The 17,505-nt window shown below is 29.8% G+C and overlaps 1 protein-coding gene and 1 long non-coding RNA gene across 2 annotated transcripts; one reads left to right on the top strand and one right to left on the bottom strand.

The window, feature by feature from the left end:
* Positions 1 to 7,712: 7,712 nt before the first annotated feature.
* Positions 7,713 to 11,671, top strand: LOC102602715 (putative inactive flavonol synthase 2). Its single transcript, XM_015309022.1, has 3 exons — positions 7,713 to 8,293; positions 8,933 to 9,180; positions 9,301 to 11,671. The coding sequence occupies exons 1-3, from the start codon at positions 8,045 to 8,047 to the stop codon at positions 9,869 to 9,871; spliced, it is 1,068 nt and encodes a 355-aa protein (XP_015164508.1). The 5' UTR covers positions 7,713 to 8,044; the 3' UTR covers positions 9,872 to 11,671.
* LOC107060756 (uncharacterized) lies at positions 9,568 to 11,772 on the bottom strand. Its single transcript, XR_001473506.1, has 3 exons — positions 11,678 to 11,772; positions 9,738 to 9,815; positions 9,568 to 9,652 (listed from the first exon to the last, which is right to left on the bottom strand). It is a non-coding gene; the product is annotated as an uncharacterized lncRNA (long non-coding RNA).
* Positions 11,773 to 17,505: the final 5,733 nt, after the last annotated feature.

Below are 17,505 nucleotides of genomic sequence, written 5' to 3'. Positions count from 1 at the left end.
GCTTAAAATTACAAACTAATTTGGAAAACAGATCATCTAAATGTAAATGAAATAAAATAAACATGTATAATAATTGTCCTTTATTATGGATAATATTATCAAAGAGGTTCGAAAGAGAGGAAACACATAATATCGAAAACTAGCTAAGTACGTACTTTAAGAATTAAAATAATTTATCTCCAAACTCAAAATGTTTGATTTGTTTCAGAAAACTTCAAGTTCAATGATATATTGTTTAAAACGTGAAAGAACAACATCGATATATATTATTTGAAAGCATCCACATATATACTACTAATATCTATGAGGGAATAAATTAAATAATAAAACGTACTATGCTAGAAATGGAATTATAGAAATTATGTTGCAAATGCATGCATGTTTTGTTTATAATACCAAAAAGATGTCAATTATATATATTCCCATGCACATTTAACGTACCATGCTTAATACTAGCTAGCTAGCTAGTACTAGAAGAACCAATGCATGCATCCTTTGCAGAATTTATCAATTGTTGGATCATATCATGACTACTCTATTTTCCTTCTTCCTCACTGTTTTTTTCTCAAAACTTGTTTATACACAAATATTTTGGTTCCCATCACAAAGAATTTATATATATAGCTCGATCTATACACTCTCAAATTAGTGGAATTAAAAATAGAGGCCTACCCCACCAAAAGAAAACAAAGTCACAAACATACAAGTGGCCGGGGAGATTGGGAGGGATCGTCGGACCTTTTTGACTTATTACAGAGTTTAAGAATATAAAAATATTTTTTTGTATTTTATCGTCTTGGTTAAACTATCAAAAATACATCTTAACTAATCTTGTGGTATTAAATTTGTCATGTCATTTTTATAAGAAAATGTATTTAAATATAAAATAAGAATGGATTAAGATTAAAAACCTGCATAGAAAAAATATTTTTTAAAACAAACAAAAAATATAAGTAATAAGAAGCGTTAGTTGAAATATATAGATGAATGAAGTACTAATTACTACATGAAAACTAGTAAAACAAAAATAAAAGGAAAAAAAAAACATATTTGTGTGCTTACGAATATTGAGTTGAAATTTTTGTAAAACCAGATTCATGCATGCATGGTTTTGCATGATATTTTTATGTCCTTTAGTGCATGCGTCATATATTTGTTAATATACAATACTCCTATTAATATAAGGGGTACGTAGCATTGTATTATTCTTTCTTCAGAATTGTTTTTATAATAAAATCAAAACCAGCAGACGATAGATTTACAAAACAACTGCATATTGCGGTTTATGGGATTTCTGGATTTAATGACGAAACAGATATATACTTACATTTAGACTTGCCTTTTCTGTCAAAGAGGTTGTTTCTTTGCAACTTGCTCACTTTAGATATATACATTCATTTAATTTTTTTCTATTATATAAGAGAGTTGATGGTTAAGTAGCTAGGCACGTTCTCCATCGATGTATACAAGGATATTTTCGAAAAAAGTTTTAAAAAATTGTTTTTGGTTATATTTTAATTTAATTAGTATAGACAAGAAGGAGTTGCTCGGATGATAAACACCCTCACTTCCAACCTTAAATTGTGAGTTCAAGTCACCAACGGAGCAAAAAGGTGGGAGCTCATGGGGAGAGTTAAAAAATATATTTTAAAAATTAATTAATGTATAAATTTTACGAATTATGAGACCCATTTTAGTTATATTCTTAGCTTTAAATTCATATATTTTTAGTTATAACTTCATCACTTTGAATGTTGCCAATATTTGTGTAAATTTTTTAACTACTTTGAATAAAAGTTTAACGATCGATGAAGAAAAATATTTTAACTATGGACATCCCAATGAATTTCTTTCACATTAGATTTGGAAGAAAAAAGAATGATATATATATAAAAACAATTTATTTTAGAGCAAAATTTTAAAATCATTTAACCAATACCACTTAAAATTTATCAAAATTAGTAATATTTATCATGTATTCATTTTATATCTCTTAACACTATGGGGTTTATGTAAATTATACATTTTAGGAAAAATTACCTAAATACACATCTTATTTTACCATAATCTCTAAAATTCCCTACCATTTAATGAGATGATTTAAAATTGTTTAATTATCATCACTTAAAAAATAAATTCGTGAACAAATATTGGACTCGTACACAACACGACTTTTTCATAACTAGTGTTAATATAAGGCTTAATACATTGACGATCTTTTAAATTTGTTAACAATTAAATTTTATGTAGACATTTGAATTATAATTGACTTATTTTGATTGAGCACCTGAACACGATTAGACACACTTTTGGTTCAAACTTGGAAAATCCATATTGTCATTAACACTCCATCACGCATCTCGTCAATTAATATTATGTCATTTGCAAATAATATACACCATGACACCTCTCCTTGCATACGTCATGTTAATTCGTCCATCACTAAGGGTGAAATAAAAATATAGAAATAAAAATAGGTTAATTAAGGACTAATCTCTATTGCAAATCCATTATGATCGGGAAGTGTACGATCTAAGTCAACTCCCACTATTCTAAATTGAGTTTTGATTCTATCGTACGTATTTTTAATTGCACTAATGAAAGTCACAAATACATCTTCAGACTCCAAATATCTCTAGTGGACCTCCTAGGGACTATACCATATGTCTTTTCTGGGTCGATAGATACAATGTGTAAGTTTCTCATCCAGCTATATCTATACTGCTCTTACAAAATTTGTATAAACTAATATAACTTTTATAGTTAAAATTACCTCGTCATGAATTCAAATTGATTCTTGGAGATAGACATATTCCTCCTCGTCCTTATTTTGACCACACTCTCCCAAACTTTCATAGAATGACTAAGAATCTAATTGATATCCTTATTATTATTGCATTTCTAAATATCACTCTCGTTCGTACAATTGTACTACAACGCAATTGTACTCTACCTCAATTCTTTTATCATTTTAGTTGTCTTAAAAATGACATTAAACAACTCAGTCATCCATTTCATATTTTTCTCGCATGTGTTCTTTCAAAAGTTTATCAAATTTTATTTGACGACTCATTGTTCCTCTCCTCATCTTTTGTACAACCCTCTTAATCTTTACAGATTTTATGCACCTACAATACCGAAAATCTTTACGCCACTTGGAATGCGCTAACTTTCCTAACTCGACATTCATGTCCCTTTCTCCAAGAACATATAGAAATGTTTGTTATCTTTGTCTAATGTGTACATTTTCTTCCGACACTTCACCATTTTTGTTCTTAATGCGTTTTACTTCGCTTAGGGGTCGTTTGATAGAGTGTATTAGAAAAAATAATGCATGCATTAGCCTTGTGTATTACTAGTACCTTGTTTGGTACTCTTTTCCAACCTATGTATAACCTATATTGTGTATTAAGGTGTTGCTAATGCCATGGATTTCTAGGTATTAGCAATGCAATGGTTTTAATGCATGCATTAATTCAATTAAAGATCCAATTGTCCCTCAAAACCTTTTTTACATCTTTTCTATCATAATAGTGGAGGGTATCTTTGTAAATTTAATTTTTTATGCAATGCATGCTACTTTTTAATACATCAAGCCAAACAATGCATAAAAATAATCTATGTATAACTAATGCAAGCATACCTAATACATGTATTTTTAATACAAATATTACTAATACACTCTATTTAGCATTATTCTTATACACTCTACCTCTCTTTTTGAGAGCTTGAGTTAGTTATGAATAACTCGAAAGTTTTCACAAAGTTTAAAGTTGAACTCCTCATTCATTTCTATCCCCAAATATATAAACTAAGTTTGATAGGATTTTACATATAATTTAACACTTATATTAAGCTTACAATGTATTATATTAGTAAATGCTTAATGTATGCTCAAAATATGCATATTGAACATCCATGCATAGATGACATGGCAGTGCGTGCTCACACGTGAACTTGAGCGCGTGATTGCCGGTAGAAAAAGAATACAGTGCATTAGTTTTTTCATCCAATACCTCTTCAAATTTGGATTTGATCAAATGATCTGATTGATTTTTATATTTTTCAAATCAAATTTATGTTCTACTTCCGTTATTTATTTTCTATTTTCTGATATTTTTGCGCACAATTTTAATTAGAAACTCGCAGACTTTTTCAAATTGTCATTAGGTCATTTCAAATTTGAAATTCGCGAACCAAACCAGTATTTGAGTTTGCGAGAATTCTGTAATTTACATTGCCACTATTACAAAAATTAATATTCTGAAAAAGCAACCCAAAATCTTTACAATAATAAAGCAGGTTACAATTCATAAAGAATATTACAAGTAATTTGTTGGCTCAGAGAAATTTTCTACTTGTTCTACATTTCTATTTAATTATATTTATTATTATTCCATGAAATTTCAATTAACAAATACTAAGCAAAGCTTTTAACAATAAGGTGGGGGCAGAAGGATGTGTTAGCCTGTGCTGATTATGAATAAAAAATGAAAAGGTAATTTGCGCCTTGGTGGCACTTTTTATTACAAAAATTGAGAATGTAAAGTAAAAAAGTCAATACAATCATTCTCTGAAATTGATTATGTAATTATGAATACAAAAGTTAACTGTATCACATTTATTCTCTGAAATTGGTAATGCAAAATTGTAACTTAAGGCCTTAATGAATAATGAGAATTATTCAACCATTATGTTCACAAACTAATGTGTTGTTTATAATTTCTTCACCATAACAGTCAATTTCCTATGTTTATATATTTGGATGTCTTCTTCGTGAGAGATAAAACACACAAATAAATACATTCTCCTTCATTAAATCTCTCTCTCATTAGCATTCGTTTCTGGTAAATTTTGGTTAATTGTATTTGTGCAGTTCTAAACTTTCAGCCACAAATGCGCGTGTTTGAAAGGGCTGAAACCTTGAGAACTCATCATTCTTTCCAACGCTCAGCCTTAGCGATTTGCATTAAAGTCAGACCCAAATTGCATTCAAAACAGTGGCTTATCACAACTTAATATTACGATTATAACAAATTACTTACTATTTATAATTTAAATATCAAAATTGTACTTTTCTAACACACCTTAAATAGCAATGTCCAAATATACTGCTCACTCATAATTGCTTGTTAAGGTCAAAATTCAAACATGTATGTTTAAGTTTCAGATATGCTTGTTTGAAGTTAGAACAACCAATTTCATCCCAAACATTTTTTTTTCAATAGCATCCGCTTGATCTAAACTCATTTTTTGTATAATTGTATTCGAATAAGACTCACTTCAAGTTTGCCATAATAGTATTTTTAATGCTGAAAATGATTACTCCTAATGTAAAATTTTGACAAAGGTAGCCTCACCTTAAATGCAACTCTCATTTTCAATTTAATTGTCTTACTTTCTTTTTTACTTCATTTCAAAAACAATCTATCTCCTTTTTTTTTTAACAATTCTTTAATTCTAATTTACCTACGAGATAAAAAGATATTTTGATACATTTTATATATCTTTAATTTAACACTACAAGAATATTTTTTAAAATTATTTTTTTAAAACTTCGTGTCAAATTAAAATCAAACAAACAATACCTAGAGAGTAGCACTGAACAAATAGGCAACGAGTTGAATTACTTCCCGGATAGAGTTCTCCAACCCTACACTCTATTTTACTCTCCAAATATAGAGTTCTCTATTTTTTTAAACAACCAACTCCAACCCAATTCTCTATTTTACTCTCTAAAAAAGAATCTTTTTCTCTCTCCTCAATATTATATTATTATTTCTATTTCATTCTTATTTCATAATATAAATCATTTATTTCTTTTTCCCAATAATTACTTTATATATTTTTCATGTGATATAAAATTTTATTTTTCAAGTTTTTTATTTAATATAAAATTATATTTTGTTCTAAATTTTTAAATAACATAAATTTCAAGAAAATATTATATAATATACAAATTAATGGATAAAAGTGATATACAATTACATAAACACTCAATTTTCGAAATTATTACGTTGCTCCCATAAATGCTCTATTAATGCATATCAAAGTTCAAAATGAGCATTTTTGTCCTTCATTTTTTTTATGTCTACCTAAAAATTGTTCAAATCAGAGATTTTCATCTACCACCATTTTTGTCGTTGGAGTTGGAGCCTCTACGACATCTTAAATTGGTGCATTAAGATCATGTTCATCCTCAATTATCATGTTGTGCAGTATAATACATGTAGTCATTATATCATGTAGCACTTCCTTTCTCCAAAAACATGACGGTCCTGCAATAATTGCAAAACTCCGAATGCACGTTCAACATCTTTTCGGAATGATTCTTGTTTCATCGCGAATTAATTATTATGTCATGTGTTGTATTTTATCTTGTATTCAAATTATTATGTTACGTATTGTATTGTTATCTTGTATTTAAACTATCATATTATGTATTGTATTTTTAAATTAAAATTTTCATCTTATCATTTTAGTTTTGTGTATTTTTTATAGTGAAAATTAATAATAAAATTATATTATATTGTTGACAATAATTAGAAAAAATAAAATATTATTAATTCAGGATGAAAGTAGTATATATTAAATAATATATATTTTTAAATATTATATTACATTTAAAAAGAATTATGAATATTAGATATTTAATTAATAACATTATATGTAAAATAATATGTTAATTAGAAAATAAAAGAAATAATAATAAAATATTCAAAAAGTAAAATAGAAAGTGTGAATAGTAGTTCTCCAAGTTCTCCAAATTTGGAGAACTACTATTCACCTCTCTAAATATGAAGAATAGAGAAAGATATGGAGGTGAGTTGGAGTGTCCATTCTCTATTTTACTCTCCAGATATAGAGAATGGAGAGTAAAATAGAGGCGGGTTGGAGATGATCCAAAGGGAAAAATTAATGTTCCAATACGTACGCACGTATAATATTAGATCATCATTCTCTCTCATGGCGCGTGGACCACACCCACTTGAATCTGAACACAGTTACACTATCAGATTCAACTATCAAGACCGACAATTACGGATTGAGCCCCTCCATTACTCTTTCCTTCCATTTCGTCAAGTACACATCTAAATGAGAGACATGTGTATTATTTAATTACTAAAGGTCAAAATTATGTTGCATTAACTAGTATCATAACCGTAGTTAAGGAATAAGTTTTGAACAAATAATTTCTTAACTTTGGTAAGAAAAATATTCCTACAAATCTTAGAACAGTTTAATTTCATTTTTTATTTCTATATTCAAATATTAATATTGTACATTATTTAATCGGTTCCTATGCTAGCAAATTTATTCTTGAAATATTAGGTTGAGAAATTTAAAAAATAAAAGGAAGAATTATCATTGATGATAGAAATCATATAATAAAAATGGGAAGTAAAAATTGCATTAGAATTACAAATGTGAAAGTATAAAAAAAAAAATCTTTTTAAAAAATAAAATAAAAGAAAATATCAATTTAAAGGTAAAATATTTTGTAAGACTACCGTTAGGCTAAACAAATTAAACGTTGTTAAGTTCATGTTCCATAATTTTAATATTTAATTATAAAAATATAAAATAAAATTAATGACATAAATATATGGATACGAAAAATTGAGAAGAATTAATTATTCTTAAAAAAAATTGGAGAGAATTTTTTCCAAAACTTATTCACTTAACTATGGTTATGATACTAGTTAATGCAATATAATCTTGACCTTTAACAATTAAATAGTACACATCTCTTTCATCCAGATGTGTACTTAACGAAATGGAGGGAAAGGGTAATGGAGGGGAGCCAAATCCGACAATTACCAAGCCTAAAATGATTCACTCTTTGGCTATTCATGTATGACTATATACAATATTCTTCATTGGTTATAGTCATAGTACCATAGCATTATACGTATATATATTCATTACATTACACATATACCTGGATAAATAATTAAAACTCCAACCATATCTTCATATTTTCCTCCTTATAAATAGGGAGTAATTAAAAGCCATATGGAACATAAAGGAAGAATAACACAATATGGTGGGAAAAATGATAGGGAGCTCAGCTTCACCAAATGGTTCATTTACTAGCGCCATGACACTTACTAAAGAGGAACTAACCTGTGTTCCCAAGCGTTATATCCTTCCACCATCCCTACGGCCCAATGGAGCCGAGTATAACACATGCTTGCCAATTGTGGATCTATCCTATCTGCAACACCCTCTTGTTCGGCCTCAGATAATCCAGGAAGTACACCTGGCTTGCAAGAAATTTGGTTTCTTCCAGGTACTACTTGTCATGCACTGTCGTGTCGTGTCCATGTCACCTGCAACTGCATACTAGATAAGAAAGTGTTACCCTATTCGTTTACTTTGTTCCTTGCGATAGGATCCAAATAAGGAAAAAGATGTCGTCAGATCATCAACATATAGAAAGAACTTAATGTCACACATGGTGCATTAAGGTTCTAGGTCTCATCTCCTTTGTCTTCTCATTAACCTTTATTTTCAGATTCACTTAAACAAGTCAATGTCCAAGATTTCAGCTACTTAGGTTGTCTTGTTGAAGTGTGTGACCATCTCATCTAAAAGCTTAAGCTATTAGAGAGAGCACACTTTTATTATTTAATTATATTCTCAACACGCCCCCACACGTGCGGGCCTGATTTTTTTTCATGGGCCAAGCACGTGGAAATTCTTTTTTGATTTGGGTTGGCGGTGAGATTCGATCTCAGGACCTCTGCCTGCTCTGATACCATGTTGAAGTGTGTGACCATCTCATCTAAAAGCTTAAGCTATTAGAGAGAGCACGCTTTTATTATTTAATTATATTCTCAACATGTCTAATAGGAAGAAAAATATGACGTTCTTCACAAATTCAGCTGAGCGTAAAATAACACCATGCATGCAATAAATGATTCTGCAGGTAGTTAACCATGGAATCCCAATGTCAGTCATGAAAGATGCTATAGATGCTGCGAGCGAATTCTTCAATTTACCAACTGAAGAGAAAAGGCATCTCTTGTCTTCAAATGTTCATGACCCCGTAAGATATGGTACCAGTCTAAATCATGTCAAAGACAAAGTATACTTTTGGAGAGACTTCCTCAAGCACTATGCTAATCCAACCTCAACTTGGCTCGACTTTTGGCCATCAAATCCCACAGCTTACAAGTAAGTCTTTCATTTTCTTTACTGAATATTTTTAGCAGAAAAGTTGTCTTGTAGATTCAACTTCTTACTGTTCAAGAACGATATAATTTCTTCAAGATCCTAAAGAAATTCTTCATGCAGGAAGAAAATGGGAAACTACACAGTGGCAGCACAAAAGTTGCAAGAAGAACTCATGGAGGTGATATTTGAGAGCTTAGGACTAAACAGTAATTACTTACATGAAGACATTGCAGAAGGTTCCCAGGTCATGGCAGTTAATTGCTATCCAGCATGTCCTGAGCCAGATCTTACACTAGGATTGCCACCACATACAGATTATGGTATGCTAACAATCATTCTTCAAAACCATCTGGGCTTGCAAATCATGGATCGAGATGAAAAGTGGCATTCAGTTCCACTCATTGAAGGAGCTCTCATTGTTCAATTGGGAGATCAAATGGAAGTATTGAGCAATGGCAGATACAAAAGTGTTCTGCATCGAGCAACAGTTAACTCAGAAAAAAAGCGCATTTCGATTGCCAGCCTTCATAGTCTAGCTTTAGGTAAAAAAGTTAGACCTGCATCAGAGCTTGTCAATGAACAACATATCTTGTCCTATAAAGAAGGAAGCTTCAGTGATTTTCTAGACTTCATTTCTGGAGAAGATATTGTGGAAGCAAAGTACATAGACAAATTAAAAATAAACTCATGAAGATTATGGTAAATGAGACAGCAGAGCAGAGCAGAGCAAAGCATACAAGAAATCTCTTCTTTACACTCAAATTCAATGCTGCACAACCTCTGTGTTCGTACTGTTTAAATACACAGGCATATAACTAGTAGCTGTTTTTCTTATGACACACTCTAATATCAATCGTGAGGGTCTCTTCATTCTTCATATACAAGATCTCACTGTGACAAATAAATTTTGGAACAAAGTTTATCAGTTCATTTATTTTTAAGTACGATTTTCATTTTGACGGATTTATGGAAGCATGATTTGTCAACATCATAAAATGAACCATCAGGATCTTCATTCAGCCAATGCTTGACCTCAGTTGGCTAACACCAGACTTCAGCACATAGATGTTACAATACACTCATCACATTAAAGCATTCAAGTTGTTTAAAAGGTATTCCTGCTTAATCCTAATGTAAACCATACCACATTCATCTCTAGTACACGTGTTTATTTTTTTGTTGACAGTAAATTGATAAGGAGAATTCATTAAGATCTTAAACTAATTAGACCTGCAAAGACACTAGGGTGATTTACCATTGTAAAGTATATACAGATACAATCAGCTTCCAACAATATCTGTTCTGTACAGTAGCCCACAAATTAACCAGCATAACAACAACTTTAGTATTATAATCTTTTTCCTTATTTCTTTTTTCCCCAGATAAGACATAACGGAATCTCAATTTTCATAAGCCTGGCATGTCAATATGATGAGTCTAACACTACAGAAAACTTTTCATCACGGTGATCTCAGCGAAATTTCAGAGGTCCAGCACTATCCAGTTATCATTTCAGAACTCCTTCAAATTAATTAATCATCGTGACAAATTATCTATATTTTCTTACACTGAATTGCTTCTTTTTACATATATTTCTTACAGCAGTTAGTGGAATAAATGATGCAGTCATCACCTTTGTTAATCAAATTGATAACTGACTCTATTTCACATCATAATGATTTAACTCCTTTGCAATATCGAAAATTCAGAACTGTTGTTAATGCTACTCTAATTGCCTGCAGTTTCTTCATCTTATTTGCTTTTGGTTTTACTTCAAATTAATTCATTATCCACCAAATTGTATAAAATGGTTAAGTCATTGTCATTGGTCCTAATTCAAGCTGCTAATTTACAATGTTGTTCATAGAATGAAAGCTGATCTCCTCAGAAAATAAGATAAACTGCTAAAACAAGAGACATCAATATTTTCTTCAATCTTACATATTAGAGAATCATAAATCCAAGCCAATATATTGATAAGAACATCATGTTTCTCCTTGAAGTTGAAATTTGATTTAGAAATGATTTTTTCGTTTATCCATTCAGAAAGGTATAGAGAAAACTATAATCACAAATATTGTGTTAGCGATTTTGCCTAGAGCATTACGAATAACTTTAGAAAGCTATTGACTTATTCAGAAGAGAACTAATCATTTATTAAGTGAGTTAATTAAGTAGTTAGCTTCTTCATTGATCTAATTTCTAATTTCTTCAGCAATTAACAATATAGTTCAGAAATTTAACATTGTTTATGCATATGCTCACCAATCATATCATCAACTTACTAATTAAACTTCTATAAGCTTGAATTTGCAGTTGAATTTGTCCATTCCAATTACAAACAGCGATTTTGTGTATGATTTGCATATAATCTCGGGATATATGAATAGCAAACAAATAAAATTGCAGATTTACATGACTTTCAGTCTAATTAGTACTATAATTACACAAAAATAGGGACAAATTTCAACTGATTCGAGGAAAAAAAAATACTTACGAAGGGAAGTGAAAATTGGTTCGAAAAATTAGCGGTTACGTCTCTGATCTTCTTCATTGGCATTTCTTATTTTCTAGTTTTTCTGATTCTGAGATGAAAATTGAAGGAGAAGCTTCTAAAATGAAAGAACGGGTGGGTTGATTCCCTGCTACGCGGGTCTAAATTGAACTTTCTTACTTTGGTACAGAAGTATGACACGTGTCTCTATCGAACGGCTTACACTTTTACAGCTGTGGAACTTTTATTTCTTTTTTCATGTTAGAAAAAGTACTCTTCCTGCGTTTCTATTTTCGAAGATTCTATTTCAGTTGCAATTACTTTTGACACACGTATACATAATTTTTTTTTTAATAAATCAATAAATATACGAAAAGAGAAGGACGATAAAATCAGCTTATAAAATTATGATTTGATTTGGACAGATTAATAATCTATTTATTTTATTTATTTAGCTTAAAATGACTCACAAAAAAATTGTTTAAATTTTTTAATTTTTTTTTTTAAAATTTGATGTATTATATAAAATCATAATAAATTTATTAGATACTCAACAAATATTTTAAAATTAAATATTGGATTATACGGACTTTTAGTTTATTAAAGTCCAATCAAAATTATTAATTTAGCTCATTTTAACATGTTCAAATTTAGTCCAACTCGCTCACCTCGTACATTATAATTCACTATATCAGTTAATCTTCTATAAGAGGATAATGCCTCTATTTATTTGTTTTTGCTAGGGAGGAAGATATGTGTTACTTCTCTAACATTAAGTTTTTAATTGAAATGGAAACTATTTCAGAAAGAATATTGAGTAACCATGCATGAACTTCACATCTATGGAGAGGCCGACAGGATGTATTAGAAATTTGATTCTACGTATTAATTATGATATTATTTAATTATTCAATTAGTAGTATTTTCATATAAGGTATATACTTTATTAGTATAATTAAGATATAGTAAATCATGATATTAGCATTATAATGGTTATTAATACATGAATAAGTATGGTTAAAGATATAATTATCTTTAATACATCAAATCAAATTGGAAATTAAAGAAAATCTCAAGACAATTAATTCAACATGCAGTATATACTAATATCAACGTTACAACTAGTACATCTTATTCAATACTATTTGTATACATTCTACCAAACGGCTCTTACTACATTAACTTTGCATGTGTGTGGGTCTATATCGAATATCATAATCAAAATTAAATATTTTAATCCTCGTTTTCCTAAATTCTTCACTTACGAGTTTATGTATAATATACATGATATGTAACAAATAAAAGAATGGATCAAGGGTGATTAGACTTGAAAACTCAAAATCTAAGAGTTGTTTTTCATGTCAAAATTTAACATATTCTTACCAATTTTAATAAATACATTCGAGAGTTTCATAAATGAATCCTCCAATATGTGAATTTGAATTTAATTAGGCTTCAATGCAAAAATTAAATTAAAAAAAGAAAATCTTAATAAATTAAATTAACATTAATTCACCAAAAAATATATAAATTAGCGAGTAACAATTTCAATCGCTAAACAATAAAAAAAATTGTTACTAACCTTATTTAACGAGGGATTAGCCAAAATCTTGTTAGCTATAAAAGAACTATTTAGCAAGGGAATATTTGGCGGAGAGGTATCAACACACACATTGTAATATATAAGTCAAAGGAAAGTCAAATCAGCAGATATATTACCTGAAAAACCTGTTTTCATTCATTCTTTGGAGTTTCCAAAGTGATCAATGTGATGTTGCTAAATATTTTTTCATCCCCGTTTGGTGTTTGGTATCCGTATTGGAGTCTGATTATTCCAGATTCACGCTGTAAAGGACCCATTCAGAGGAAAACACTCTTTATTAAGGATCTTTTCATATCCAGAGTTCGAACCTGAGACCTCTGATTAATGAAAGATCAACCTCATTTACTGCACCACATCGGGGTGATATTGCTAAATGTTGTGTACTATTTTCATTTCCCCTTCCTCACCTAATTAGCAAATGCCCCTAAGCTCTTTTATATCATATATATATATATATATATATATATATACACGAATCTATATTTATATTAGTAAATAAAAGCTGATGGAGCTTAATTTGGCTGTCCATAGTGTTTTGAAAAACGACCAGGGCCTCTGTATAACCCACACGCCCCTAAAAGAAATTAAAATACGTACTCGTTTTCTACGTAGAATAGAAAAAGGGGGGGAAAAATAAGAATGATTTAATTAACTTGTATATAGTGTCATTAATTTTTATATTATCTTTGTAATTAAACTTGTTATAACAAATAATAACTCTACTGTATTTTGTAGGTATAAACTAGTTTCTCTAACTGTGAAGTGTGAACGATTTCTTCTAGTGATCATTAAAATATCAAGGTAATGTAAAAAGTAATATTAGTCTAATTTAAAAAATAAAATAGGCTTGAATATTATAAGTAATATTATTTTAATGTAAACAGAAAATCAGACTCATCTTTAACTAATTTAAGAGAATTTGATTTACGTTACATGCGTAAATGTTACTATATGCTCACGAAAGAATATTTGAAGTCCTTGCCATTTGCAAATGCTGGCTATAGATCCGAGTTCACAGATAAATTTAGGATTAAAATTTTGTGAATTTATATTTAATATTCTTTTTATTAAATTTTATTATGTTATATATTTAATTTTATTTAAAAAAATTATATATTTATACATCTATTGAGCTCAAATGAATTTAATACCAAAAAGGCCACAACCGCCTCTGACTGAACCAGCTAGATTCATGCATGGTTTAATTTGGATGATTGTCCTTTAGTACGTCATATGAATTGAAGATATACTAAAATATACTAGTATATAGTAATTGTTGGTTTTCGAAGCATATATCTTTTGGCAAACTGAAAAAACCAGCAGATTTACCAAACAACTATGAATAAGATGATGTTTATTTATTAGACTATGATATGAATCTTATAGTCCAAGGAGCTGTGGCTAGCTTGTTTGCAAGTTGATCACGTACGTGTGGACAAAATAAATAAACTTTACACCATAATGATGAGATAAGTGATAACACTCTTTATCATGTATATTCGAGATGAAGACTTGTGTTAATACGGACTTAATATATGTTATTTTTTTAGTTTTAATTGATGTGACATGATTAGAATTTGGAGAATCATTTTTTAAAAATATAGACTTTTAAAAATATTTGAAGATATTAATTATTGTGATTTATAGTAATTTTTACATAATTTTAAAAGATAATATATATTACTCTCTATGTCACAATTTACCTGGTGCAAACAACCGATTTTTATTTTTATTTTTGTATATTTTTCAAATATTTCAAGTTGTTAATTATTGTGATTTATAGTGTGTTTTATGTCATTTTAAATAATATAATATATTATTTCTTTTGTCATAATTTATGTGACACCCATAAAATTTTGAGAATCAATCGAATTTTATTATATCTTTTAAAATTTAAATATTTTAAATTAATAATTATCGTACTTTATATAAAAAAAATTATATAAACTTTAAATATTCAAAACATAAATAGATAAGATAAATAAATTAAAACAAAAAAATATAACTCTTTTATGGATCAAGAAGATATTAAAAGTACTCGGTTAGAAGAGGTAGATATACCGCAAAACCTTGATTTGTTAAACAAATGGACTATTCCGAAAGTGAATATAAAAACTATTTATGATTACGGTTGGTTTGATAAAATCTCAAATAAACAGTTGATTAAAACAACTGAGCAATCTTTGGCGTTAAACTCGTCTGAACAAACTATTCATTTATTAAATAAGCGAGATATTGATTTATATAGATCTCAATATAAGTTTTTGCATATTGGCATGGTTCAAATTGCTTTTAAACCTTTAACTCTTAAAGGGTTACCTGAGACTTTCTTAGCTGCTCTATGAGATGCGAGAAATTTAAATTTTTGACAATCTTTGATTGGTTCGATAGAATCTACGGTAGCCTTAATTTTCGACAGTCTTTGATGGGTTCGATAGAATCTACGGTGGCCTATGGTCCAGTTTATTTTAATGCTCAGCCCAATTTGCAGTTATCTTTGACTGATTCTAATATCTTAGATGCTTTAACTTTGAATGTTAAAACGCATGGTTATAACTATGCACCTGGATCTGAATTAATTTGCTTGTCGTATAGAATCTATTATAAATTACTTGCTACCTTGAATCCTAGATGTAAGTTATACGATACATCTGATCAAACTATTTTGTGTAGAAACTAATTTCGCCAGATCTAAGGTCACTACTAGAAGACCTATAAAATGGGGAAAAATTAATTTCCTACAACTTGGACTCTAGATTCTGTTTTACCCCTGAACAACTGACAGATGCTATCACCAATTCTGAATATTCTCATATTAGTCAAAATTCCAATGGAAAAATTTGTATACAGTTTGATGAAAAAAGTGTTCCTTATAGTAGACATTCTTTTGCTTCTGATAGAAGACTGGCTATTCAACATATTTCTCCGATAGAACCTTGTTATGGTCCAACTAGAAATCGCGCTGCTTCATTACATACTTTATCAACAGTTATATCTGCAGAAAAATAAAAACTTATATCTATGCCGGATAACTAACTTCTCTCTTATATAGACCATGAACGGATCTAAGCTTTATTTAAACATAGAAGAATTTTAGTATGGCTTTTCGACTTGGTTCTGAGATTGAGGTACAATCGGATCTAGTACTACTTTTATTGGCTTTGTCTTTATGACTCCGTCTGATGAGCCGTGGTTTTTAGCCCGGAAAAGAGTTTGATAAGTAGGGCGTCTGATACCCGGTTAGAACTATCAGATACATGGGCTCAATAAAAATATGTATTAGCTTCTTGACAGGCCCTTTGCTTGGGTAAAATAATTAAACCATGCAGTCTGAGAAACGATATTAAAATTCTTGTGTATTTCGATTCTTATGTAGATGGACTACCTCTAAGGATATTGACTTGCTTGATCTATGACTGGGCGGACTACCGTCAGATCAGTGATCCTGTTTCGTTGGTATCAGAGCCTATGAACTTTCATGGTATATATAAGAGAGAAGTTAGTTATCCGGCATAGATATAATTTTTTAGCCGGATATAGTCGCCGCTTAGATCGAAGAATTTATAAAAGTAAAAGACCGGAAGAAGGAGAAAAGAAAGTATCTTGTTGTTACCAAACCGCACACTTTATTATTTCGGCCAAAATCTGGCAAGTTTACAAAACTTAGAAAGAAAAGTTTACAAGAGAGAGAGAGTGCAAAACGGAAGAGAGGATTTCTGAAACCTACCCTCAATTAAAGAAAAACAAACTTATTTATAAGAAAAAAAAAGCATTCTTTGTACAGGATACTGGGCCCCTATTTGGGTCCTGGTAACAGTGTATCTACTGTTGGTGAACAGTGTTGCTACAGTAGCACGGGCCTACTACCTACGCGGATAAGCTTTACACTTCACTTTACATCTTGTCCTTTAATTTTGCCAAAAAATCTTTGGCTTTCTTCAGTGCATCTACTGGCGCGTCTTCTTCATATGGTTGAGCTTCGTGCATATCTTCACTTGTTTCACTACGCATTGATGAATCTGATTTTGCGTAATGACTTACATTTAGAAGAATCTTTTTCTTTACTTTTTCTAGATACCTCATAATCATTTCATTTTGTTCTCCTTCATCATGATTAGAAATTTTTCTAGCCATATGTTTTACGGGGTTGAGTCATCAGTCATAATTTCTTTATTAGGAATCGATTTATAATCGTGTATGGTTTTCGTTATTAGATCCAACAGTTCTT

The sequence above is a fragment of the Solanum tuberosum genome, unplaced genomic scaffold, assembly GCF_000226075.1.
Source record: "Solanum tuberosum cultivar DM 1-3 516 R44 unplaced genomic scaffold, SolTub_3.0 scf00095, whole genome shotgun sequence".
In the NCBI taxonomy this organism is placed as follows: Eukaryota; Viridiplantae; Streptophyta; class Magnoliopsida; order Solanales; family Solanaceae; genus Solanum; species Solanum tuberosum.
The sequence above is the reverse complement of the archived record's forward strand: the minus strand, read 5'-3'. Positions and strand labels throughout refer to the sequence as shown.

Excerpts from the sequence above, each read along its gene's own strand:
- LOC102602715 (XM_015309022.1), top strand. The coding sequence starts at position 8,045 with ATGGTGGGAAAAATGATAGGGAGCTCAGCTTCACCAAATGGTTCATTT. Across the intron at positions 8,294-8,932 it reads AGAAATTTGGTTTCTTCCAG|GTAGTTAACCATGGAATCCC; the intron begins GTACTACTTGTC and ends ATGATTCTGCAG. Across the intron at positions 9,181-9,300 it reads TCAAATCCCACAGCTTACAA|GAAGAAAATGGGAAACTACA; the intron begins GTAAGTCTTTCA and ends TTCTTCATGCAG.